Source organism: Prionailurus viverrinus, chromosome D2, assembly GCF_022837055.1.
Source record: "Prionailurus viverrinus isolate Anna chromosome D2, UM_Priviv_1.0, whole genome shotgun sequence".
Lineage (NCBI taxonomy): Eukaryota > Metazoa > Chordata > Mammalia > Carnivora > Felidae > Prionailurus > Prionailurus viverrinus.
In genome coordinates this window covers 79,367,772-79,392,726 of record NC_062571.1, presented here as the reverse complement: position 1 = coordinate 79,392,726, position 24,955 = coordinate 79,367,772, and the positions used below count along the sequence as shown (strand labels likewise).

The 24,955-nt window shown below is 43.1% G+C and overlaps 1 protein-coding gene across 2 annotated transcripts; it reads left to right on the top strand.

Annotated features, from left to right (window-relative positions):
* Window positions 1–4,394: 4,394 nt before the first annotated feature.
* LOC125147398 (ATPase PAAT-like) lies at window positions 4,395–21,968 on the top strand. Of its 2 annotated transcripts, XM_047824320.1 has the most exons (7): window positions 4,395–4,738; window positions 5,331–5,537; window positions 7,462–7,531; window positions 11,247–11,453; window positions 18,555–19,009; window positions 19,494–19,526; window positions 20,781–21,968. In XM_047824320.1, the coding sequence occupies exons 1-7, from the start codon at window positions 4,575–4,577 to the stop codon at window positions 21,013–21,015; spliced, it is 1,371 nt and encodes a 456-aa protein (XP_047680276.1). In that variant the 5' UTR covers window positions 4,395–4,574; the 3' UTR covers window positions 21,016–21,968. The 2 variants fall into 2 exon arrangements, with proteins under 2 accessions (XP_047680276.1, XP_047680277.1); XM_047824321.1 differs by lacking the exon at window positions 19,494–19,526 and having other exon boundaries at window positions 4,397–4,738.
* Window positions 21,969–24,955: the final 2,987 nt, after the last annotated feature.

Sequence of the window (24,955 nt, the reverse complement as noted above, 5' to 3'; positions counted from 1 at the left end):
CTGATAAAGTCTGAAACTGCAGAATTATCGTATCTAACAAAGACTCTTTGCTTGATCACTCAGGATCCTGAAATCTACTCCTAGGCTCATCTGTGCACTTCCTTGTAAAATCTAGTTATAGTAAGAGATCTGCTGCCAAGTCAGTTTAGCAAGAGTCCCCCATCCTCCATATCTGATCACCCTTGATGTTTAATCAGGTTCCTCATCTTCCACCATCCCCCAAGTGCTGACCATCCTGGCCTCTCATTGGCAAATGTTCTATTAGGCTGGTTTTAGCCAGAATTCCCCGGACCCCTGATGTTTCCTCTTCATAATTTTCCATTACAGACTCCCCCGCCTGCTCCTTGCCTATAAATTCCCACTTGTCCATGATATATTCAGAATTGAGCCTGGTTTGGGGCACCTGGGTGGCTCAGTCGGTTGAGCACCCAACTCTTGGTTTTGGCTCAGGTCATGATTTCACGGTTCGTGAGTTTGAGCTATGTGTCAGGCTCTGTGCTGACAGTGCCAAGGCTGCTTGGGATTCTCTCTCCCTCTTTCTACCCATCCCTCATTCTCTCTCAAAATGAATAAACTTAAAAAGAGAGAGCGAGAATTGAGCCTGGTTGTATATAGAGGTCTATCTCCTATTGCAACAGTTCTAAATAAAATCTGTTTTTTACCATCCAGCTGTGGTTTTTCTTCACATACTTAAAAGGGGTAAGCATACTACAGAGAAATCAGTTTAATTCCGTAGCAAAGTGGATATCTGCTTGGTTTTGAATGATAAAGAGGACATTCCCTACTACCCAAAGAAAGGGGATTCTAGATAGAGGGAAAAGTATGTGCAAAAGGAGGAGGCAGTATGTGGAAAGAGGCAGGCAGGAGTCACAGTCACAGTACCAAGGGCTTTTTATGCTGTGCTAAGCAGAAAAGGTGATGGTGACATCAAGCATCAGAAGGGACAGAGGGCAGTGTAGAGGATGAAATGGAGGGTATGAGAATGATGGCTAGGGATGCCTAGCTGGGTCAGTCAGTAGAGCATGCAACCCTTGATCATGAGGTCACGAGTTCAAGTCCCACATTGGGCATAGAGCTCACTTAAAAAGAGAGGGGGTGCCTGGGTGGCTCAGTTGGTTGAGTGCTTAACTTTGGCTCAGGTTATGATCTCGAGATTTGTGAGGTCAAGCCCCAAGTTGAGTTCACCACTATCAGTGGTGGAGCCCACTTCCGATACTCTGTACCCCCTGCTCTCTCTGTCCCTCCCCTGCTTGTGCTCTCTCAAAAATATATAAAACATTTAAAAAAGACAGAGAAGGCTAATGACAGTAAAGAAACTCCTGGAATTGTTCAGATGAAAGCTAGTGCTTGAAAATAAGAAGCAGAGATGAAGAAAGATGAGAAAGATTTCCTTTAAGAAAATCAAGACCTGGTGATTTATTTTCTATTTCAAGCTTTTATTTAAATTGTAGCTAGTTAACATATATGGTAAAATTAGTTTCAGGTGTAGAATTTGGTGATTCATCACTCACATACAACACTTGTGCTCCTCACAAGTGTCCTCCGTAATACTCAGCTCCCTCCATCAACCCTGTTTGTTCTCTATAGTTAAGGGTCTCATGGTTTGCTTTTCTTTTTTCCCCTTCCCCTATGTTCATCTGTTTTGTTTCTTAAATTCCATATATGAGTGGAATCGTATGGTATTTGTCTTTCTCTGACTTATTTCACTTAGCATAATACACTCTAGCTCCATCCACTGTCACAAATGTTAAGATTTCATTCTTTTTGATGGTTAATATTCCATTACATATATATATATATATATATATATATATATATATACACATACACACACACACACACACACACACACACACACGTGTGTGTGTGTGTGTGCGCGTACGCGCCACACATCTCTATCCATTCATCAGTTGATGGACATTGGACATTTGGGCTCTTTCCATACTTTGGCTATTCTTGATAATGCTGCCATAAACACTAGGGAGCATGTATCTCTTTGAATCAGTATTTTTGTGTCCTTTCAGTAAATACGTAGTAATGCAATTGCTGGGTCATAGGGTAGTTATATTTTTACTTTTCTGAGGAACTTCCATACTGTTTTCCAGAGTGGCTCCACCAGTTTGCATTTCAACCAACAGTGTAAGAGGATTTCTCTTTCTCCACATCCTTGCCAACATCTGTTTTTTTTCTGTGTTAATTTTAGCCATTCTGACAGGTATGAGGTGGCATCTCATTGTGGTTTTGATTTGTATTTCCCTGATGATGAGTGATGCTGAGCATCTTTTCATGTGTCTGTTAGCCATCTGGATGTCTTCTTTGGAAAAGTATCTATTCATGTCTTCTCATTTATTTTTAATATTTATTTTGAGAAAGAGAGAAAGCACCCACATGCTTGCTGGAGTACAGGAAGAGCAGAGAGAGAGAGAGAGAGAGAGAGAGAGAGAGAGAGAGAGAGAGAGAGAGACAGAGAGACAGACAGAGAGAGAGACAGAGAGACAGAATCCCAAGCAGGTTCTGTGCTGTCAGCACAGAGTCCCACACAGGGCTTGATCTCAGGAACTCGAAACCATGACCTGAGCTGAGATCAAGAGTCAGGTGCTTAACCAACTGAGCCACCCAGGTGCCCCCTTCTGCCCATTTCTTAACTGGATTATTTATTTTGGGGGTGTAGAGTTTCATAAGTTCTTTATAGATTTTGGGTACTAACCCCTTATATGTCATTTGCACAAATCTTCTCACATTCCATAGGTTGCCTTTTAGTTTTGTTGTTTCCTTTGTTCTGCAGAAGCTTTTCATCTTGATGAAGCCCCAAAAGTTCACTTTTGCTTTTGTTCCCCTTGCCTCTAGAGATGTGCGTAGTAAGAAGTTGCTACAGCTGAGGTCAAAGAGGTGCTGCCTATTGTTTTCCTCTAGGATTCCGATGGTTTTCTGTCTCACGTCTAGGGTCTTTCATCCATTTTGAATTCATTTTTGTGTATGGTGTAAGAAAACAGTCCATTTTCATTCTTCTGCATGTTGCTGTCCAGTTTTCCCAACACCATTTGCTGAAAAGACTTTTTTCCATTGCATGGATATTCTTTCCTCCTTTGTCAAAGATTAGTTGACTATACAATTATGGGCCCATTTCTGGGTTTTCTATTCTGTTCCATTTGATCTGCATCTGTTTTTGTGACAGTACTTTACTGTCTGGATGACTACAGCTCTGTAACAAGACCTGGTGATTTCCTGAATGTATGGGAGTCTTTAGGTTTTGGCTCCTGGTCATTCAGCCTCTTTAAGGAAGTCAAAATCCAGTAGATAACATTCATTTCACTCCTTAAATTCAGAATTGGGATTTTTGAAGAAAAGCGTATTTTCCTTTGGACTGCCCAAAATGTTAACATGAGTGAAAGTTAATGTATGACCACAGGAAACAAGATATTTAGAATCAAAACACTGATGTAGACCACCTAGAATGAATCTGGAATACTGAAAAATCTTTGCAAACCAGTACCTTTACATTTAAGCACTTTTGAACTTGATGCTCCATTTGTCTATGACCTAATTTCCTTTTTGCTTTCAAAAAATGAAAAACTCACCTGAACAAGCCTTTCCAGGAAGAGGATGGGTGGAGGTGGTGGGGAGGCACTAGTTACCTTCCTATCCCATGGGGCAACTAGAAAGTTCCATCAGCTCCTTTTTCCCGGAATCAAAGCTTAAAGGTCCTTCAAGTCCCAGCTCAGATGTCACTCCACCAGCACTGGGGTCCCACTTCTGCTCGGGACAGGTTTCTGCTCACAGCCACCGCCGCCCCTCTGGCCGCTTTCCACACCTCCCCTCCAGCGCCGAGGCTGGAGGGCGCCACGTCACCCCGCCGCCGTCCCGCCCTGGCGCCAGCGGCTCACCCACAGGGCGACGTCCGGACGGCGCCCCGGCTGCACTGCAGCCCGGTGACACCGTGCAAACCTCCGCCTGCTAAAGCCCAGCTGCCGGCATCCGCGCACCCGCCGCCCGCGGGGACGACGTGCTGGGGGACCGCGTGGGGGTCAAAGAAACCCCAACTGCACGGCCCGACCCACCGCCCAGGGTCTGCGGTCGGCGGGAAGGCCACGGCGTCCACCGCAGGCACAGCGAGGCTCGGCAGCAGGGCCTCCAGGTCGCCGGCAGCGACGGCACCACTCCTACCTGACGATGGACTCTCCTCGAAGGACCAACCCTCCCGGGCGGCCAGACAACCGTCGTCCACACCACCTGCTACTTCCTCGGACCAACGTCGAAAGATCCGCCTGCGTTCCCGCCAGTCTCGCCCCGCGCCTGCGCACAGCTCCTTTCGTAGGCCGAGGGGCCGTCGGAGCGCATGCTCTGTCCTTGAGCTCTTCCCGGGCAGGCTTGGAATCGTGTTGCTGAAGCTGGCTGGCGCGCGCATGCGCGTCTCCGGTACCTGGTTCTTTCCCCACTGGACAAGGAGCGGCTGGTCTTGGAATTGAAGCCTGCCGAGCCGGAAGGCGCTGTGCTTTTTCACCTCCGTCTGCTCTGGCGGAAACGCAAGCGGTGGAAGAGAGGTTCCGGGGTTGGCCTCGGCTGGCGGCTGCAGCATGGACACCCGGGCCGAGGAGGCGGGAGTGACTCGCCGCCCGATGCTGGCCTCTTCCTGGGATGCTGCCTGCGGAGCCCTGGCCCGGAGTCTCCATCTCACCCGGGCTGGTGTCGGCGCCCCGGACTTGGACTGGGAGCAGCTGCTGGCGCCGCCTGACCCGGGGTGAGCAGGGCCGGCGGGGACCGGGGCCGCGGCGCCGGGGTGGTGGCGCTCCTGGGGGAGCCGGGAGGGGAGGCGGGGCCGAGCGGAGAGAGGGTGGGGGGCCCGGGGTGCGGGAAGGACCTGACTGCGGGGGCCCCGCATCTCCGCCGGCTCGCCCCCGGGGTCCGCCTCCCTCCCCCAGGCGACCCGACGGAGGCCTCTCTGTTGTCGACCCGAGGGGGCGTTAGAAAAACGAACTGTCGAGAATCCCCATCCGCTTAATTATGAGAAAGAGCCGCGTTGGCCTTTTGTTGCCTTCTGCTCTCCCCTCTTGTGCGCACAGTAGGTGCCCAGGGAACTTTTTATGTTGAAGGAGAAGGACTGCAGAGGCTTGAATCCACAGCCGAGGAGAAAGCAGAGGGGAAAACCCCGGTGGGTGGCGTGCCCATCTCCTTGTGAATCTGTCTTGAGCGTCTGTTGGGTGCTTGGGAGGGTGCGGGGACCGCCGTGGTCAATGGGAGGGAGTTAGAAGAAGTCCTGGTGGCCCAATAGGAGGGTCGTGAGCAGCGTTCGGACAGGTGCACTGTGTGACAGTTTGAACAATTCTTTTCAGCCAAGATCTGGTGATTTTGAAAAGAAGCCTCAACAGTGACCAAGATGAAAACCCCTGCTTCCTTTACCTGAGATGCGACCCTAACGGAGGTGAAGAGATCGTTTCTATTGGCATTTTAAGTTCCGCAAGAAATATGGAAGTATACTTAGGAGAGGAGTACTGTGGAACCAGTAGGGGCAAGAATGTTTGTAGTGATCTGGATAACAGGTTTGTAACTTGTTCGTGCAGAAGTGTTCCCCCCAAGCAGTGTTGTTTTTCCCCAGCGTTTGTGGTATTTACTGATTCTCTGACATTGAGGCCAGACACTAAGGGAGAGAAGAGAAAAACATACCAGCAGGAATAGAACTTTCTCCTTTTTTTTTTTTTAATTTTTTTCAATGTTTTTTATTTATTTTTGGGACAGAGAGAGACAGAGCATGAACGGGGGAGGGGCAGAGAGAGAGGGAGACACAGAATCGGAAACAGGCTCCAGGCTCCCAGCCATCAGCCCAGAGCCTGACGCGGGGCTCGAACTCACGGACGGCGAGATCGTGACCTGGCTGAAGTCGGATGCCTAACCAACTGCGCCACCCAGGCGCCCCTAGAACTTTCTCCTTTTAAGAGATCTTGGAGATTGGGACGCCTGGGTAGCTCAAGTTGGTTGAGCGTCCCACTTCAGCTCAGGTCATGATCTCACAGTTCGTGAGTTCAAGTCCCGCTTCGGGCTCTGTGCTGACAGCTCAGAGCCTGGAGCCTGCCTGCTTCCGATTCTGTGTCTCCTTCTCTCTCTGCCCCCTGCCGTCCTCATCACACTCTGTCTCTGTCTCTCAAAAAGTGAATAAATGTTAAAAAAAAAAAAAATTAAAAAAATAAAAGATCTTGGAGATAGATAGTCTAGGTCACCTTTTTCAATTTTTATAAATGTGGAAATTTAGAGCTAATTGAGGGAGCTGACTAGATAGAGGGTCATACTAGGGAGTCAGACTGTATAAACTGTGCAGACTACAGTGTAGTCCTTATTCTTCTTCTTGGCCTTTTTTCTACATGTACGTACAACGTGTCTCTTCCAAAGATAATTGGGCAGTTAGTCTGGAACACTGCATACATTTTTCTGGAAGGAAGTCTATTGTAAGTAGCAGACAGGCCCAAGACGGTGCCTCCCCAGCCTATGTAACCCACAATTCAGCCTGTTATACTTTGCTATTTCTCTAGGTTTTTTTTTTTTTTTTTTTTTTTTTAAATTTTTTTTTTTTTTCAACGTTTATTTATTTTTGGGACAGAGAGAGACAGAGCATGAACGGGGGAGGGGCAGAGAGAGAGGGAGACACAGAATCGGAAACAGGCTCCAGGCTCTGAGCCATCAGCCCAGAGCCTGACGCGGGGCTCGAACTCACGGACGGCGAGATCGTGACCTGGCTGAAGTCGGACGCTTAACCGACTGCGCCACCCAGGCGCCCCTAGGTTTTTTTTTTTTAAAGACTTATTTTTATGTTTGGTGAGAGAGAGAGAGAGAGCATGTGAGTGGGGGAGAAGGGCAGAGGGAGAGAAAGAGGGGAAGAGAGTGAGAGAATCTTAATCGGGCTTCATGCTCAGCAGGGAGCCTGATGTGGGGCTTGATTCCACGACTCTGGGCCAAAATCAAGTTTGGTGGCTCAAGCAACATTGGCCCCCAGGGTCCCTGATTTTTCTCTAGGTTCTTCTACAAAGATTCTACCCTAATTGAATCTCAGGATTTAAGTAATGGCTTAGAAACAACTAAAACAAATTTTTTTTTTAATTCGAGTATAGTTGATGTGCAATGTTACATTCGTTTCAGGTATACAGCATAGTGATTCATCATCTTTATAGATTATGCTGTGCTCACAAGTGTAACTACCATCTGTTACCAGACAGTATCGTTGGCTATATTCCCTATGCTGTACCTTTTATTTCCATAATTTATTCATTCCGTAACTGGAATCTTGTATCTCCTATGCCCTTCCATCCATTTTGCCCATTCCTCTGGCAACCATCAGTTTGTGTTCTGTGTTTATAGGTCTGATTCTGCTTTTTCATTTTTTTTTTTTTTTTTTTTTGCTTATTCATTTGAAACAATTTGTTTTTAAGGTTATTGAAAGTCATAAAGTAAAAGTAACTTCAATTTTATTTTTAGTGAGCACGAAATTATTTTCTACAAAAAATATTTAAAATTGGAGTCTTCCAGCCATGCTTGTAAAATAAAGGTAAGTCATCACTAAATTTTAACTAAGTTGCCAACTGCAAATGGGTTTGTGTAATTTGTGCTTCTTTTCTGTTGGTTTCGTAATATGCTTCATCTACCTTTGTTCCTGGTTGTCTTTATATATAAAAATATGGTGTCATGATAACTGCAAGCAGTTTTGGTTTCATTATATCAAGAAAGGTGGAAGGGAATTGGAGAAGTTTAGAGAAGAGCATCCAAAAATCAGGGATTTGGAGTGATGTCTTAAGTATGAAAAATACAGAAGTGAAAACTAGAGCCTAGAAAAAGTACCAAACCGGAGTCCGTAGGCCCAGGATATTAATTCTGCTTTGTTGACTAGTTAAGTGACCCTCGCCAAATCTCTTTCTTTGGAAGTACTTCATGGATGAATTAGAGGACCTAAACGGCACCTGGGTGGCTCAGTTGGTTAAGTGTCTGACTTGATTTTGACTCATGTCATGATCTCATGGTTTGTGGAATTGAGCCCCAAGCCGTACTCTGCACTGACAGCACAGAGCCTGCTTGGGATTCTCTCTCTTCTTCTCTGTCTGCCCCTCTGCCTGCTCACCCGTGTGTGTTCTCTCTCTCTCTCTCTCTCTTTCCTCTCTCTCTCTCTCTCTCTCTTTCTCTGCCTCTCAAAAATAAATAAATAGGGATACCTTAGGAGACTCAGTTGGTTAAGCATCCAACTTTGGCTCATGATCTCACAGTTCGTGATTTTTGAGCCCCACGTCGGGCTCTGTGCTGACAGCTCAGAGTCTGGAGCCTGCTTTGGTTGGATTCTGTGTCTCCCTCTCTTTCTGGCCCTCCCCCACTTGCACACACACTCTCTCTCTCTCGTCTCTGTCTCTCACTCAAAAGTAATAAACATTAAAAAAACTTTTTTAAATAAATAAAAATTAGAGGACTAAAAAAAACCCTCCTTGGTATTACATGAATGTTCATCATCATCATTCCTGATAGCTAAAAGCTTACAAAGAAAACAACCCAACTGTCTGTCACCTAATGAATGTAATGAAAATATGGTATAGTATACCCACACAATGGGAAAGTATTTACTCATAAAAAGCATTGAATTACTGAAACATACTACAGACACGGGTGAACCTTGAAACATTATACTGTGTGAAAGAATTTGGGGCCATATATTGTGTGATTCCATAAGTATATATATACATATGGAATCACACAATATATACATATATGTATTTGTGTGATTCTATAAATCTATATATATATAGATTTGTGTGATTCCATAAATATATATATATAGATAGATTTGTGTGATTCCATAAATATATATATATATTTGTGTGATTCTATAAATATATATATATTTGTGTGATTCCATAAATATATGTATATATATTTGTGTGATTCCATAAATATATATATGTGTGATTCCATAAATATATATATGTATATTTGTGTGATTCCATATATATATATGGAATATATATGTATATATACATGTATATATATGGAATATATGTATGTGTGATTACACATATATATATGGAATATATATGTATGTATATATATATAAGGTCTGGAATAGGCAGATGCATAGAGACTAAAGATTATTGTTGGCTAGGGTTGGGGGACTTGGTGGGATGGGAAGTGACTGGCAGTGGGTAAAGGGCTACTTTTTGGAGTGATGTTCTAAAATTGCAAAGGTTACACAACTCTATGAATATACTAAAATCCACTGAATTGTACGCTTTAACTCGATTGTTTGGCATGTGGATTATATCTCTATAAAGATACTTAAAAAAAATTTTTTTTTAATGTTTATTTTTGAGAGAGAGTGTGCGTGCAAGTTGGGGAGGGGCAGAGAGAGAGGGAGACACAGAATCCAAAGCAGGCTCCAGGCTCAGGCTCCAGAGCCTGATGCGAGGCACGGATTTGTGAACCATGAGATCATGACCTGAGCTGAAGTCAGATGCTTAACTGACTGAGCCATGCAGGCTCCCTGTGTTTTTAAATTTTGTAAAAAGGAAATAAACACTTGCAATCTTTTTGTCTCCACATTACTTTATACAGGGTTACAAGACTTTAGAATAAGACAAAATAAGTAATTTCATTATCTGCTGGTGGCAAATTAACAGAACTGATTATTCCAAGATATTGTTTTATTTAGTATATATTAATAACTTTCAGATTTATTTAAAGTGATTCCTTCATTCAAGTATTTGAATGCCTGCTGATGTTAGATACTGTGTGAGGCATGTAGGAATTAGCAGTAATACAATGAATGACTGCCCTTATGTTGCTTACATTCTAGTGTAATGAGATAGATTATAAGCCAACTCAATGAGTAAAATGTGTCCCATATTCAGTGGTCGGGCAATGAGGGTGAAAAAGCAGAAAAGGGATAGTAGGGAGGTTAGAGGGTAGGTGTAGAAATTTAATGGGGAGATTCCTTGATTGTTGAGGACAGTCCACCTCTTTGCTGCCACACCCAAAGTGCTTGGATCATGGGTCTGGTTTGACTTGCGTTTTTATGTTACATGTGGTTTTATGTGTGTCTCTGAAGGTAAGTGCTTTTTGTAACTGTTCTTTGGAAACTGTGGGAGTGCAAAGGCTAGGTTGATTTAGAGAGATCCTACACCTACTAGAGCTTATTCTGGAGCAATAACATATGAAAGTTAATGGTTCCTGATGCATATTTTTGAGCACTTACTCAGTGGTAGGTACTGGGAACTTTAACACCTAATCTTCATAACAAACATGTGAAATCATTGTTATTACCCTTCCTCGTTTTATTCCTGATTCACGTTTTCGCCTTTTCCCAGGGTCACACAGGCTCTAAGTAGAGTCATCATGGAACCCAGTTCTGTCTGATTCTGTTTCCTTTCCACGTGCTACTGTGTTGTCCATATCACACATAAAATGTCTTTTGGTTCAGAAACATGGATGAAATGAGGCAGCATAAAGTGTTGAGCAGGATGCTACTAGAGAAGCCAGAAGGGCTGTGTTCCAAGCTTGCTCTTACTAATTTGGGTAGCCCTTTGACAAGTCAGAAAATCACCCCTGACCTCATCATTTTTGTGTGTGAACTAGCAGGTTATGTTAGACCATTTTAACTTTCCCTTATAATTCTAAATTCTAAGAGACTGACTTATTTTTAGGATTTCAGTAAATACTTTGGAAGTGCTTTTGTATTAAATAGTATTATAGCTAGCTGTGCTATGTTAAATTCTCAGATTGGCATAGTTTATTTTTATTCATTAATTTAAGTGAATGGAACTTTATTATAGTCCCTTTTGGCTATTCTGTATATTTTTTCAGTTTGAAATGATATCTTTTTTTTTTTTAATGTTTATTTATTTTTGAGAGAGAGAATGGGAGAGGGGCAGAAAGAGAGAGAGAGAGGGGATCTGAGGCAGGCTCCATGGTGACAACAGAAAGCCGGATGCGGGGCTTGAACTCATAAACCGTGAGATCATGACCTGAGGTGAAGTTGGATGCTTACCCTGAGCCACCCAGACACCCCTCAAATGATACTGTTTTATATAAATAGTTCCTATGAGCCTGATAATAAATTAGAAGTGCTGACCACTACAATTTTCAGGAAAACTTTAAAAAATGAAAATGTATTTAATGTTTTGTTTTCTTAAATACATCACTGTTGCTAGTTTATGTTAAAAAGTCACCTTGAATAGCGATTATTGTTTAATATCATTATTTTCTGGAACATCTTTGTTTTGTAACAGTTGCTCTCCTTTGGTGAAAAGCAGTGTGTGTTCATCAGTAAAGTTGTGGTACACATGAGGCGGGTTTCAGCCAGTTCTTCAACAAGCTCTCCTGCTCTAGGATCAAGGATAGACCTCCGGAGGGTCCAGACTATCATGGAGTCCATGGGGTCAAAGTTGTCACCTGGAGCTCAGCAACTGATGGATATGGTTAGATTTCAGCAGCAGGTAGGTAGAAATGCATTCTCTCCAGATAACTGTTAAAAATTTCAAAAAGGTGGCTTTTTTAAGGACATGTATTGATGTGGCTTTTTCTTTGAAAAAGATTGATTTAATGTTTTTTTTTTTTTTTTTTTAATTTTTTTTCAACATTTTTTATTTATTTTTGGGACAGAGAGAGACAGAGCATGAACGGGGGAGGGGCAGAGAGAGAGGGAGACACAGAATCGGAAACAGGCTCCAGGCTCCGAGCCATCAGCCCAGAGCCCGACGCGGGGCTCAAACTCCCGGACCGCGAGATCGTGACCTGGCTGAAGTCGGACGCTTAACCGACTGCGCCACCCAGGCGCCCCTGATTTAATGTTTTGAAAAGACATTGATTTAATGCGTACCTTTATTTACTTTTGTAAAATAACATTTTATGGACTTACCCTCTTCCAAAATATTTTTGTTACATATCTTCACAGTTTTCCATGAATTTACTCATTCATTCAGCAAATATTTATTAAGCACCCTCTCAGTGAGTGAGGCAGTGTTTTTGAGCACTTTAGAAAGTTCAAAGATTAGTCTGTAGCCTATCTTTAAGGATCTTTATAGTCTCATTTTATCTAGGCCTTTAGAAAAGAAGGAGGGGACCAGGCAAGTAAATTTGGAGGGATGCGGTTTGGGAGAGAAAATAACATGGATTAACTCTTCAGCGCTAGAAGGAACGGGATATAGCTAGGAAATGGATAGAAGTTCACTTCTCTGGGGTGAAGAAGTGGTAGGGGGAGTTGGGCTTGGGGCCGGATCATAGGGGGCTTTGAATGCTGTCTTAAAAGTTCATAGGTGGTTTTGCCTGTGTTTTGGGAAATTCGAACCCAGAGCTATACATAAGAGGAATGAGAGGGTACGGTGAATCAGTAGGATGTGGGACCCCAAGGGGAGCAGCTGCCTGTTCCTGCCCTCATCCAGGTGAGAGTTAAGGAGGGTCTGAAATTGGACGTATAACCTGATGCTGGGTTGTGAGTTGCTAAGGTGACGGTGCCGTCAGGGCTTGACAGCTAACTTGATATTGGTGTCGCTGGAGAAAGATACAAGAGTTAAAAGTGAAATTGAGGTTTTGAAGATGGGGCTCCCAACAGTATAAATGGAACCCAAGGGAGGAGGCTACTTGGGAGAAAGGAAGTTTGATTTGGGGAGTATTGAGTCATGGGTGTGAATCCAACAGTGCCTGTGGCGGGAAGCAGAAGGGAGGTTTGCGAGGGGCACCCCAGCAGAGGGTGGGGAAGGAAATGAAGAGAGAGCCAGAGCAAGGAAGAAGGGTCCATGAGGAGTAGCTGTGTTTGGGAAGGACACAGGGAGAGGGAAAAGGAATAGGAGAGCGGAAGACCAGCGGTGCGACCGAGTAGCAGCAGGAAAGACCTGATGTCAGGAGACCTGATGGCAGGTTCTGGTGCTGACATTTGTACTTGTGCTATTGGTGTTGCTTCATCTTTTTGACATAAATTTCCCCAGGTTCAAAATCTAAGTGATAATACTGCTAAGATCATAGGATTCATGGGAAAGTTTAAAACAAATAGTATAATAAACAACTTGTGCGTTTCTCGCGAGATTTACCAATAGTAATTTATTTATTTTTTTAAAGTTTATTTATTTGGAGAGAGAGACAGAGAGAGAATGCAGCTGGGGGAGGGGCAGAGAGAGAGGGAGACAGAGGATCCGAAGCGGGTTCCATGCTGACAGCACAGATCCCAGTGCAGGGCTCGAACCCATGAGCCATGAGATCATGACCTGAGCCAAAGTCGGATGCTTAACTGACTGAGCCAGCGAGGCTTCTCAACCAATATTCATTTAGTACAGGTGTCACCGACACAATGGGCAAGAAAGGGAGACTAGCAAAGTTGATGGTGATCACAGGAACCTTGGAAAGGAGGGGTTCAAAAAAATACCAGGTTCATACTTTTCTTTCTCCTGTACCATTATCTCACCTTGATGCCGCAGGAAGTCTCTGACTGGGCCTCCTGCTCCACCACAGTCCATGCTCCACAGGGCAAGCAGAATAATCTCAAAGGGTAAATCAGACTTGTCCTTCCCCCTGTGTAAAGCCCTCTGACTGCTTCTCTCACACTCAGAATTAACCCAGATTCTTTACCTTGGCATCTAAGATCTGGGCGTCTTGGACTCCTTAACCTCATCTCCTTCCTACAAATCTTCCTTGGACACCTTGCTCCAGACATGCTGATGTGTGTATTCCTCAGATACTCAGATGTGTTCGGGACCTTCGCACTCTTAACTTTTCTCTTTCTCCAGAAGCCCTTTCCCTAGACCTTGGCAAATCTGGCTTTTTCTTTTTATTAAGATACCAGCTTAAATGTTACATCCTTATTATGACCTTCCCCAACTACCAGTTTAAAATAGCCTTTTCCAGGCACCTGGGTGGCTCAGTCAGTTAAGCGTCTGACTCTTGATTTTGGCTCAGGTCATGACCTCATGGTTCATGAGTTCAAGCCCCACATCGGGCTCCGTGCTGAGAGCATGAAGCCTGCTTGGGATTCTCTCCCTCTCTCTCCACTTCTTCCCCGTGCGTGTACACTCTCCCTCCCTCTCTCTCTCTTTCAAAATGAATAAAAATTAAACTGAAAACTAAATAATTAAAATAGCTTTTTCCTCCAAATCTGTATCATATTTGCATCAGAGCCTTCTTGATCATTTTGTTGTTATTTTTATATTGGTCTATCTCATTAAAATGTAAGCTTCATGTGAACAGGCACCTGGTCTGTCTTGATTAAGGCTTCAGATAAGTATACGATATATAGGATTTGGATTATCAACTGAGTACTCCTTAGAGATCTTCAGGGGTCAGTTTGAATAACCATGAGGTGGAAACCAGATTTTGAGGGATTAGGCACTAAATGGGGGTAGTTGGAATGTTGAGGTCCCAGGGTAATATGGGTTTGTTTGAAGAATGGTAGAGATAAGGAACTTGCCTGTATCAGAATTCCTTGTGATATTTATAAAATACAGATTACTGGCTGTCGCCGGTGACCTGAAACTCTGAAGGTGGTTTCCAGGAATCAGTATTTCAAGCAGGCATCCTCTGGTGAGTCTTATGCATAGTATATTTTAAAAACAAATGATTGAGGACAAGGATTCTATGGAGACAGAGATTGAAAATGTAAAAACAAGAAGAAATTTTTTTGTGTGTGCAAGACTTTGGAAACATCAGAGAGGGTTAAGGAATTAAAGTCAGCTCATGGACCAATTTTTATGTTTTCAAAACTTAGCTTTGGAAAAAGGGATAACATGGATAATAGATTTTTTTTGGCCATGTCTTTAAGTTTTCTTTAATTCCAAAGATACATGTTTTCTTTGCCTTGAATTTCAATCTGTTCAGAAGTAAATTAAGTAAGGCAAACCATAAGAAACTCTTAAATACAGAGAACAAACTGAGAGTGGATGGGAGTGGGGGAAAGGGGAAAATGGGTGACGGGCATTGAGGAGGGCACTTGTTGGGATGAGCACTGGGTGTTGTAGGTAAGCGATGAACCACGTGAATCTACCCCAAAAACCAACAGCACACTTTACACACTGTATTTTAGCCAATTGGACAATAATTTATATTATTAAACAAAAAGTGCATTAAGTAAATCATAAAAGTGCTTTCCCAGCTCTCATTTCTGTTCCCTGCCTGGTGTGTATCCTGGAGTTTTCTGTACTTGTAGAAATATGTGCACGTCCTTCCATCCAACACACATGCTGTGCCCTCCCCCCTCCCCCCACTAAATCATTGTATATGAGGACATTTGGGGAAGACAAAAAGTGATCCAGTTAAATCTTCTTTTAAACATGCTAATAAAAGACTTCTTCCAAGTGAAGAGGCTCTATTTATGGGATGATTCTTACATGATATACCTGGATTTCTAGGATTGCATATTATTAACAAACCAGAGTCTATGGAATGTCTCCCGGGAAAATGTCATGTAAGCTATTGTCATGTATCAACTATTTGTTGAGTATAAAGGAGGGATATTTTGGGGCTCCTGGCTGGCTTAGCTGGTAGAGCCATGCGACTCTTGATCTCAGGTTATAAGCTCAAGCCCCATGTTAGGTGTAGAGATGACTTAAAAATAAAATCTTAAAAAATAAATAAATGAAGTAGGGATGTTTCATGACCAAAACTATTCCTTCTATGGAAGTTGTATAACCGCACACACCTTCCTACATTAATTTGGGCAGGGCCTGTCCTGAAGGGGAAAGAAACAACCTGGGAAGCTTTGTTAGGAGTCCTACGCCTCTCCCTGCTTCACCTGGGCTATGGGGTTGCTTGTGTTCTTGAAAGTTTTATTAAAGTCGTATTTTATTTCATTACATTTGAAGTTCAAATTTGCTGGCTTTGATTTGTTTTTGCTTTACCGTTTGGAAAAATTGAATGGGATACTATATCAAAGTGCCCTAGCATGTAGTTTTCATTTAATGTTACCTGAGTGAAAGGGTGTGCCCCATTTTCTCGAAGAACAAATTCAGGTGTGCAAGATTTACACGGTTTACTTTTCTCACCTTTGAAATACAAATATCTTTTTTTCTTGCTTTTTCAAGGTGATAACTAAAGTTAGTCAATCCTTTCAGATATCTGACAGGATATTCAGAGATAAACAACTTTTCACAAGCCTGGAGGTATATACATGTGCATATATGAAGTTATGTATACACAATAGTTTTTTGCATATTCATATATATGTATAGACATAATTCTACATGAATGCTTTCATGTTCTTTTAGGCTACTCTGTAATTGTTTTCCATATACATGACATGGATCCATTGTTAGAAATTATTTCATACATATCCCTCTGCCTGCTTTAAAAAAATTTTTTTAATGTTTATTTCTGAGAGAGAGAGAGAGAGAGCGAGAGAGAGAGAGCATGAGCAGGGGAGGGGCAGAGAGAGAGGGAGACACAGAATCCGAAGCAGGCTCCAGGCTCTGAGCTGTCAGCCCAGAGCCCGACGCGGGGCTCAAACTCATGAACCATGAGATCATGACCTGAGCTGAAGTTGGGACACTTAACCGACTGAGCCACCCAGGCACCCCCTTCTGCCTGCTTTTAAAAGGGCTTGTTGTACCTTGTAAGGCCAATGTACAAGAAAATTAAGAATTCAGTGAAATCAAACGACAGGAAATAGAATAGCCACTAGCACTTAAAATTTGTTTATTTATTGCACTGCCACATAGACTTATCTCTGAATTCCTTGATAGTTAATACAAAGAGGAAAGGTAAATCACCTAAAGAGCTTTTATTTGAAAAAAATATGAATTTTTATAATCAGTGAATTTCTTATAGTCAAAATTTGATATATCAGAAAAGAAAACCTTGCATAGCAAATACCTTATTAACATTTGGATTTTTATAATTAACATTTCTGCCAAAGTAATTGTCATATGCAATTTTGACGTTGATTTCACTGCTGTTTATGTAGACTTTTCAATTTTCTGTCATTAAGGTATTTTTGCTCTGTTATAGTGCTACCAAAAATCATTTAGCTTTGTCATCATGATTGAGTAAAGCTCGTTTCCATCAGAGGAGAGTTGTTTACTTTAAAAATTTTGTATAGAATTACATACGTAATTTATATATATACATTTGTATAATTGTATGCTATATATATAATATGTATGTAATTCTATACAAAATATAGAAAAATTATATTGCATATAATTACATGCAATTATATACAAATTTATATAAAACTTACACATAATTTGTATATATAATATGCATGTAGTTATATAACATAATTGTATACAGTTCATCTTCTTGGAATAATTTAATTTAAGGCTTATTCAAAACTTGGATTGAATAGAAGAACACATTTCTTTCTAGAGTATTTCTTCACTTCAGTAACAGAAGTTCTGTGGAGACTCCCCTACTCCTACATCTTCTCTGGCTTTCATTATTCCCCTTTCCTGCATTGTTTATCCCTAAGTATTTATCACTGTCTCTGTCCACATGATATATTGTCTTCCTTTCTCCCTTCCTTCCTTCCATTGTTTCCTACTCCCTTATAGGTTCCACATGTCAGTGATTTTCATTGGTTTTGTTCACTGTCTCATTTCCTATGCCTGAAACACAAAGTCAATTTCTGGTAAATATTTGTTGACTGAATTGAGTTTGGGGTTGGCATGATCCAGGAATCATTTTTTTAGAATATCTGGAAGATGTATATACTGAGTTTCTTTAGCTAACCTTAATAATACTTTTCTCATTCTCTTTCACCGGGTATTGAGCAACAGTAAGTATGAGATGATACCCCCGATAAGAGTGTGTAATAGAGTTCTGTATTTTGAATTTAGGATAGAGCCCTAAAACTTAAGAGTCAAGTTCGCTAGAGGTAGTTCTGCTCTTCTCTTGAGGAAGAATCCAAGAGTGCGGCACAAACAGGCCCTGTATGGGAGATCATGTAACCTCATCACAGAAGTGAGCCAGGATCTTGTCATGAAATAATATAGCACCAGTCCAGTTGAGGCCGCAAATCATTAAGGCAGACATAGCCAAAAAGTTTGCTCATTTTAGTCATTGTAGATGTCACAAATGTACCGATGGAACATCATCAGTACCTTAGAGCATGTAAGCTATCTGGCGTGTCTTTTGTGATAAGCTAGTAGTAGATTTCCTTAGGTTAGCTTATTATATGTGAAACTTGATGGATGATACTCAATTCTAAGAAAACTATCAATTATCGTGACTCAGTTGAGTAGTATATTTTATTACCGTAAATTAAGGAGGCCTTTGTAGCGGAGACGTGAATGTTAATGCAGTTTTACCAAGCATGGTGATATTTAATATTTCCTTTAGGGAGAAACTACGGAGAAATCATTAAAAGCCTGGACTGTGGAGTTAGGTGGCCCAGGTTCATGCCCGGTTCTGCCACTTAACCAGTTGTGTTACCGTAGACAAGTGACCTTTAGCCTGGGTCTCCTCCACTCAATATGGGGGTAGTAATCGTAGCCTGCTTCGTGTGGACGTTTTGAGGGTCAAATGAAAGAATGCACGTTGCCTGCCTCACAGTCATTACCCCCAAAGTTAGCTGTCATGACTGTTAACAGAGACGTGTATTTCTTTACCTTGCTCAGAATCGTATTCCCGTTGGCGAGCAGCTTCAGTCGGTTTTGGGAAATCCTGGCTACAGACGTGGGATTGACCTGCAGTCATCATCTACTTCGGGGGCCTTAGACAAGTCCCCGTCCACGCCTTTTCCTTTCAGAACCGGCTTGACCTCTGGAAACGTGACTGAAGACTTGAAAGCTTGCACCGATCAAAGTCTGCAGCCACCCGGTGGCGGAAAGGCTACGAGCCTCCAAGAGTATAAAACTGTGTCACCAAGCCATGTTCTTCTTGAGAATGACCTCAAAAATGCGGTTTCTTCTCTCCTACCAAAGAAAGCAAGTGACAACTCGAATATACCTAACTCTGACTTGCTGCCTTTTCTCCAGAGTTTATGTAGTCACGTTAGCCATCTCCGCGTGGGACGTAACACCAAGTGGCAGGAAACCGTCCCTAAGGCTGGTGGAGACATTACTGGTGTTGCGTAAGTATTTAAGGCAAGTGTGATTTAGATTTCATAGGTGGAAGAATCAGTTGGAGGAAAACATTTGTTTCACTAACTACTGCCTGAAAATGTTTCCCGAGGTCATTTTAGCAGCTTCTGCATTTTACACATTAACATACTTATAGGGAATAAATATTCTGTAGGGGAGAATGGATTACTTTTAAAGAGGGGTCTAAAACTGAAGATGTTGATCACTTCTTAGGCATTTTATGGAAGGGGTACAAGCATCAAATAAGGGTTGGAGTAGAAAGTTATCTGTATAAATGGGGAGGGGCCGTGGAAACCATAATATAAACATTTGTGCCTGATTATAATCACTGAGTCATCATAGTAGATTTTCTTTGTAGATCTTGTTTGCCATAGGCTAATTTTAGTCTGGTCATCAATGACATTTTAAAGCTTATAATCGTTTATAGTGTACAGACCCTTATCTGCTGATCTCATAATTCTAATTTTTTTGCAGCCTTGGTGTGATGAATGGGTGGCTAAGTATTTGGTATGTTTCCCCATCCTTCATGTTGATGTAATGTGTCAGGATATTGCGCTAGACTGAAATTCATGACTCCGGTCATAGTTCTGGCTTAACTCTTTTGCCTTACTGGTTAAATCTTGTGGCTTAGATTTTTTTCACATGTAAAATGAGGTAGTTTTATTGGTTGAAATTTTCTTAAAGTCTCCAATAGCATTGAAATTTGAGGAGTTTAGCAAGTTATTGGAAAAAAAGTATGGTTTTCAGTAAGGATATTTATTACTTAGTAATATTTTTTAGTAAGGATTCTCGGTAAGGAGAAAAACCATTATTCTTTAGTTGTTGATAGATTACATCAGTGAACTCTAGTTGGTATGTGATGTGGCTAAACAAACAAAACCAAACAAAGCAAACCAAAAAAAATTAAGTTGAGATTAAAAACTGCTCTGGGGCCAGGTGAGATTGAATGTCTCCATTCCTCTCAGCTCTGTCAATGCGAAATGAGCTAACCTTTTTCAAAATTTTATAGAGAAAGGAAAAGAATTTTCTTGGATGCCAAGTTAGGATAGTTGCGGGGGTTATGTAGTCTTCACAAAGAAGAGAGTGTTCTGGGAAGGAACATTTGGTGCAGGGTGATAGATGTGTTTTTACATAAAAAGTTACAAATCATCGTAATGAAGGACATTCCAGAAAATTATGGACTTTGTATTTTTAGTATATGCGCGACTGTATGACTTTATTTAAGTATTTATTTTTGAGAGAGAGACACAGAGTGCGAGTGGGGGAGGGGCAGAGAGAGAGAGGGAGACGCAGATCTTGAAACAGGCTCTGAGCTGTCAGCACAGAGCCTGATGCAGTGCTTGAACTCCGGAACGGTGAGATCATGATCTAGGCTGAAGTCGGACACCCAACCAGTTGAGCCACTCACTGTTCCCCAGTGTCAGGAGTGTTAAACAACTTGCTGATTCCAGACCTTTTATAAAGATTTCTTCTTTGAGGGTAGAAATTCTCTTCATTTTTATATTCTCATTTCAGTTGTATGCTTAGATGGTTAAAGAATTAAAGATTCAGAATACTTTGGGCACTCAGGGTCGTGGTTTCCTGTTCCATGTGTATTTTTGGAACCTGGAAATATGTTGTACGAAGACAGCACAGCTGTGGAGGCAGATTTCGGCAATGTGTGTTGGCTGCTTGTTTTAGTAGAGTTTGGTTGCTTTTGTGATGACATCAGGAATCATTGTTATATTGTGTGTGTGTGTGTGTGTTTTAATTTATTTGTAGCACGGAAGAGCAGCCTGTGTGCTCCTACTTGGAAAAGGTCCTTACTAAAAATATGGAACTGATGGAAAAGAAGCTTGTGGACTACATTGATCAGCGGATACATAAACTGCAGAAGCACATAGATACAAAGATGGCTTTGTTGATGGACGTGCTGCAGAGTCCCTGCCCCCCACCCGCCGGGATGGCCCTCCGACAGTGGGACTCTGGGGAAAGACTTTCAAACGGAGAAAGATAAGTGCTCGACACGGACCGTGCGCTACAGATATTTATTACGTATTTATTAGAAAGCCAAAACCCCACAAGTTCAAGGCAAGTATTTAATGGCATTTGAGGATCACCATCTGACGTACGGTGACCTCAGTGTTCATTTTAGCTCTCCTTGTTACTGTGAATCCGGTACTGTGCGCTAAGATTTAACAACACGATAGGGTTATAAATTATTTTTGTTTACAGTCTTGTTCACTCTGACAGAAATGTATGTGTGTTTCTGGCTTCAGTGTTGAAACATGTTAAGGATTTTTAATGCAATCCATGAGTCTGTGTTGTATAATGTTTTTGATAGAAGTACATTTTTTATTTATCATAGGGCTTATTTTATGGTCTTAGGAGTATGAAGAAGAATGCTTAGAGTATTTGATGATTTTTCTTTTTCTAATTGATTGTTCATGGAAAATTAGATACCTAAGACTTAAAAGCCTTTCATTCAGATCACTGATCAGGTGGTGTTTATGCTCGGATAACGGCTGAGGCATTGTGTTTGGCGTGGGTACGTATGCACCGGGGCCGTTATTATCTGTTTCAATAAAGTGTAGCAGTAGGTAGAAAGTAAACATCAGAACCGGCCTGTTCCTTGTTGGGATTATTACTTTAGACTTAGCGTTTGAGGTAAATTGAGAGAATTCATCCTGTTTGATCTCAGTAAACCCAGAAAGTGTACAGTCCCCTCCTTTCCTGAGTAGATACAGGTTCTTGCCAGAGGCCTTCTCTCGTGTGTTTCCGGTGTGAAGCGCTGCGGTCTGCATTGAAGGAAGAAAGCGTGTGAATCAAGGGGGCTGCGGTTCTCTCTGGCAGACGTATGATAACTATCGTATGTGTGTTCAAGAGTGATCTAGTTGCCCTTAAAAATAAACCTATCCACTTTGGAAATTACTAGTCTCAAGGAAACAGTAAAGTTTTATTTTCAGTGAATCTTTGCCAAAAATGTTGTATGTTTATGGAAACGGGGTATTTCACACTCATTCAGTGTTTTGGTGAATTTATCCTTTGGAATAAGGGCTAATTTAGGGGCTCCTGGGTGGCTCAGGCGGTTAAACGTCCGACTTGATTTCGACTCAGGTCATGATCTCAGGGTCATGAGATCCAGCCCCGCCCCCAAGAAGCCACACTAGGCATGGAGCCTGCTTAAGATTCTCTCCCTCCCTCTCCTTCTGTGCCTCTCCCTACTCGTGCTCTCTGTAGAAAAAATTAAAAAAGGGCTAATTTAGATAACGCTACTCATTTTTAAAAATTTTTTTTTTTTTCAACGTTTATTTATTTTTGGGACAGAGAGAGACAGAGCATGAACGGGGGAGGGGCAGAGAGAGAGGGAGACACAGAATTGGAAACAGGCTCCAGGCTCCGAGCCATCAGCCCAGAGCCCGACGCGGGGCTCGAACTCACAGACCGCGAGATCATGACCTGGCTGAAGTCGGACACTTAACCGACTGCGCCACCCAGGCGCCCCATGCTACTCATTTTTATATACTACAGAGGTAATACAGCATGTGGAACACGCTCTGACCGTGGTCACAGGAGAATTTGCCTATCACTTTTTCTAGTCTTTTCTGATTTGTGGGACATTCACAACACGTATAGCTATATGTTCCTACTTCCTTTGACATTCGGGAGAAACATGTCTCACTAGGAAAGTGGTCCACTGCTCACATTAGCATCACACTTTACAAAGTAGTAAAACACCTGTTCTCATCGAAACCTCTCCACCATTAACAGCCACCATCACCACCGCTCTTGTCAACCACGCAGCATCCACTGTCTCTTCACAAGTGCTCAGGGAACTGAACTGCTTTGTCAGCGATCCTGTACAGTCAGGGGGGAGGTGGGACTCGGGTCCAGGACTCCTTTCCTTCCCGTCTCCATCTCTCCTGTTCCTCGTGCCCCAGTGCGAACCGTGGGGTGGGATCTTCTTATTTAGAATTCATCCCCTTTGACATTTGGAACCCAAGGCCGTAGAAACGGGAAGCGACTCTTCCTCCACGGCCGCCTCGCTCACGGTAAGGGACATGTAGCATCTCCCGAGACGCCCCTTCCTTCCCTCACATCCCCCGGTCTTCATCCATAAGGACGGTCCGTGCCCTGCACTGGACAGGGCAGACCCGGATGATTCATTGTCCTCTGCCCATGCTGACAGGGTCTCTCCGGATGGCCCCCGAATCCTGACACAGTTGCAAGATGGCTTAGAGGGAACACCGCGAGGGTAGACAAACCTGAATTCTTCCACCGTAGCCCCTTCCCTGCTGCGTAACTTTGGCTGAGCTATTCAGGATTTCACCTCACTCTCCCTTCTGCAAATGGGGATATCACAGCCTTCGTCTTATCCTGTGGGAGGTTTATAATCATCTGAACAGGGAGCACCGGCACAGGCCCGGCACACAGAAGTGTCTAAGACGGGAAATGTTCGTCCCCCCTCCCTCGCTCTTGCCCCGCTGCCGTCCTCTCTTTCTCGACACATCAGGGATAATGTATGTGATTCTTAATTAATAGCCCTTGAATTCTGGGAAATACGGAAGCGCCCCTTCTTTTTTCCTTCAGGGCCAAACAGAAGTGAATTCCAACTTCCCTGGTGAAAGGCCACGAGTCTCAAAAGTGTGGCACCTTGACCTCACCAGCAGCACCTGGGAAGTTGTTACCCGTGCACGTTCTCGGGCCCCGGCCACCCCCGTCCGGGTCAGAATCTGGGCCCAGGGTCCCACAGCCGCGCTTCTGCAAAACCCTCCCGCGCTTCTGAGACTCTCCGGTTTAGAACCACGGGCAGAGGGGGAGCGTAGGGGCGCTGGAGCAAGGGTGCCGGGATCCGGTCCCTCTGCTGCCTGTATCGGTCCGTGACTCTGGGCACGTGAAGTGACTTCTCTGGGATTTCTTACCCGCCGAGTGGGGATTAGATCGCATCCACCCCAGAGGGCTGTTGAGAGGACTGATTAACTGGGGAAGTTCTCACGAAGCCCTGAGAGAGTCTGGTAGGGCAGCGCCCCGTCCTCAGCTTGGCCTCGCACTGCCATAACCTGGGCACTTCTAGAAAACGCTTGTGGGTGTATATTTATTTCAAAATAAAAAATTAGGGGGGGGGGTTGCATAGGAGGCTCAGTTGGCTGAGCATCTGACTCTTGATTTCAGCTCAGGTCATGGTCTCATGGTTCATGAGATCGAGCCCCTCCTTGGGCTCTGTGCTGACAGCACAGAGATGCTTGGGATTCTCTCTCTGCCCCTCCCCCGCTCATTTGTACTCTCCTCTCTCTCTCTGTCTTTCTCTCAAACATTTAAAAAAGTGAAAATAAAAAATTTAAAATAAAAACAGCACTGGTACCTGGTTCCCTCCCCACCACCCCCAGAATATTGAGCTAACTGCACAGTGTTCAGCCTGTGCCTCTGGGATTTGGGAAACTCCCCTGCTGAGTGATGCACAGCAAAGTCTGGAACTGCCAAGTTTAGTGTTTCAGGGCCTAGAATCTGGAACTAGACTAGCCGGGTACTAATGCTGATCATTCTACTTACTATGTGACCTGAGACAAGTTCTCAGCCTCCATGTGAGCCAGTCGGGGAGCACAGTCCGGTCAGGGGCTGTCAGCCATTCCCATCGTCAGCTGGGTTGTGGGTTTTCCTACCACAACTTCTGGGCGCAGCTGACATCTTTCCACAGAGATTTGTCAGTATGGCCAGAGTCTTCAGCCATCCTTTTTAGAAGACCAAAGTCTCTACTTGAAGCAGGAAAGGTGAGTCTGATGCTTTCATGTTCTGGTCTTTCAAGTGTCCAGGTACAGTCCTCATGGCATTGAGTTGCAGGACCAGGGCTTTGTGGGTCTTCACCTCCTGCCTCGGATCCCCATACGGCCGTGTAGCTTAATACTTACTGTTTTGTAGGTGTTATTTTAAAGATATGATTGACAAATAAAAATTGTGTG

Bases quoted from the DNA above. Each gene is read 5' to 3' on its own strand.
- LOC125147398 (XM_047824320.1), top strand. From the start codon at position 4,575: ATGGACACCCGGGCCGAGGAGGCGGGAGTGACTCGCCGCCCGATGCTG. The intron at 4,739-5,330 runs GTGAGCAGGGCC...AATTCTTTTCAG, and splicing joins CTGGCGCCGCCTGACCCGGG to CCAAGATCTGGTGATTTTGA. The intron at 5,538-7,461 runs GTTTGTAACTTG...TTTTATTTTTAG, and splicing joins TGTAGTGATCTGGATAACAG to TGAGCACGAAATTATTTTCT.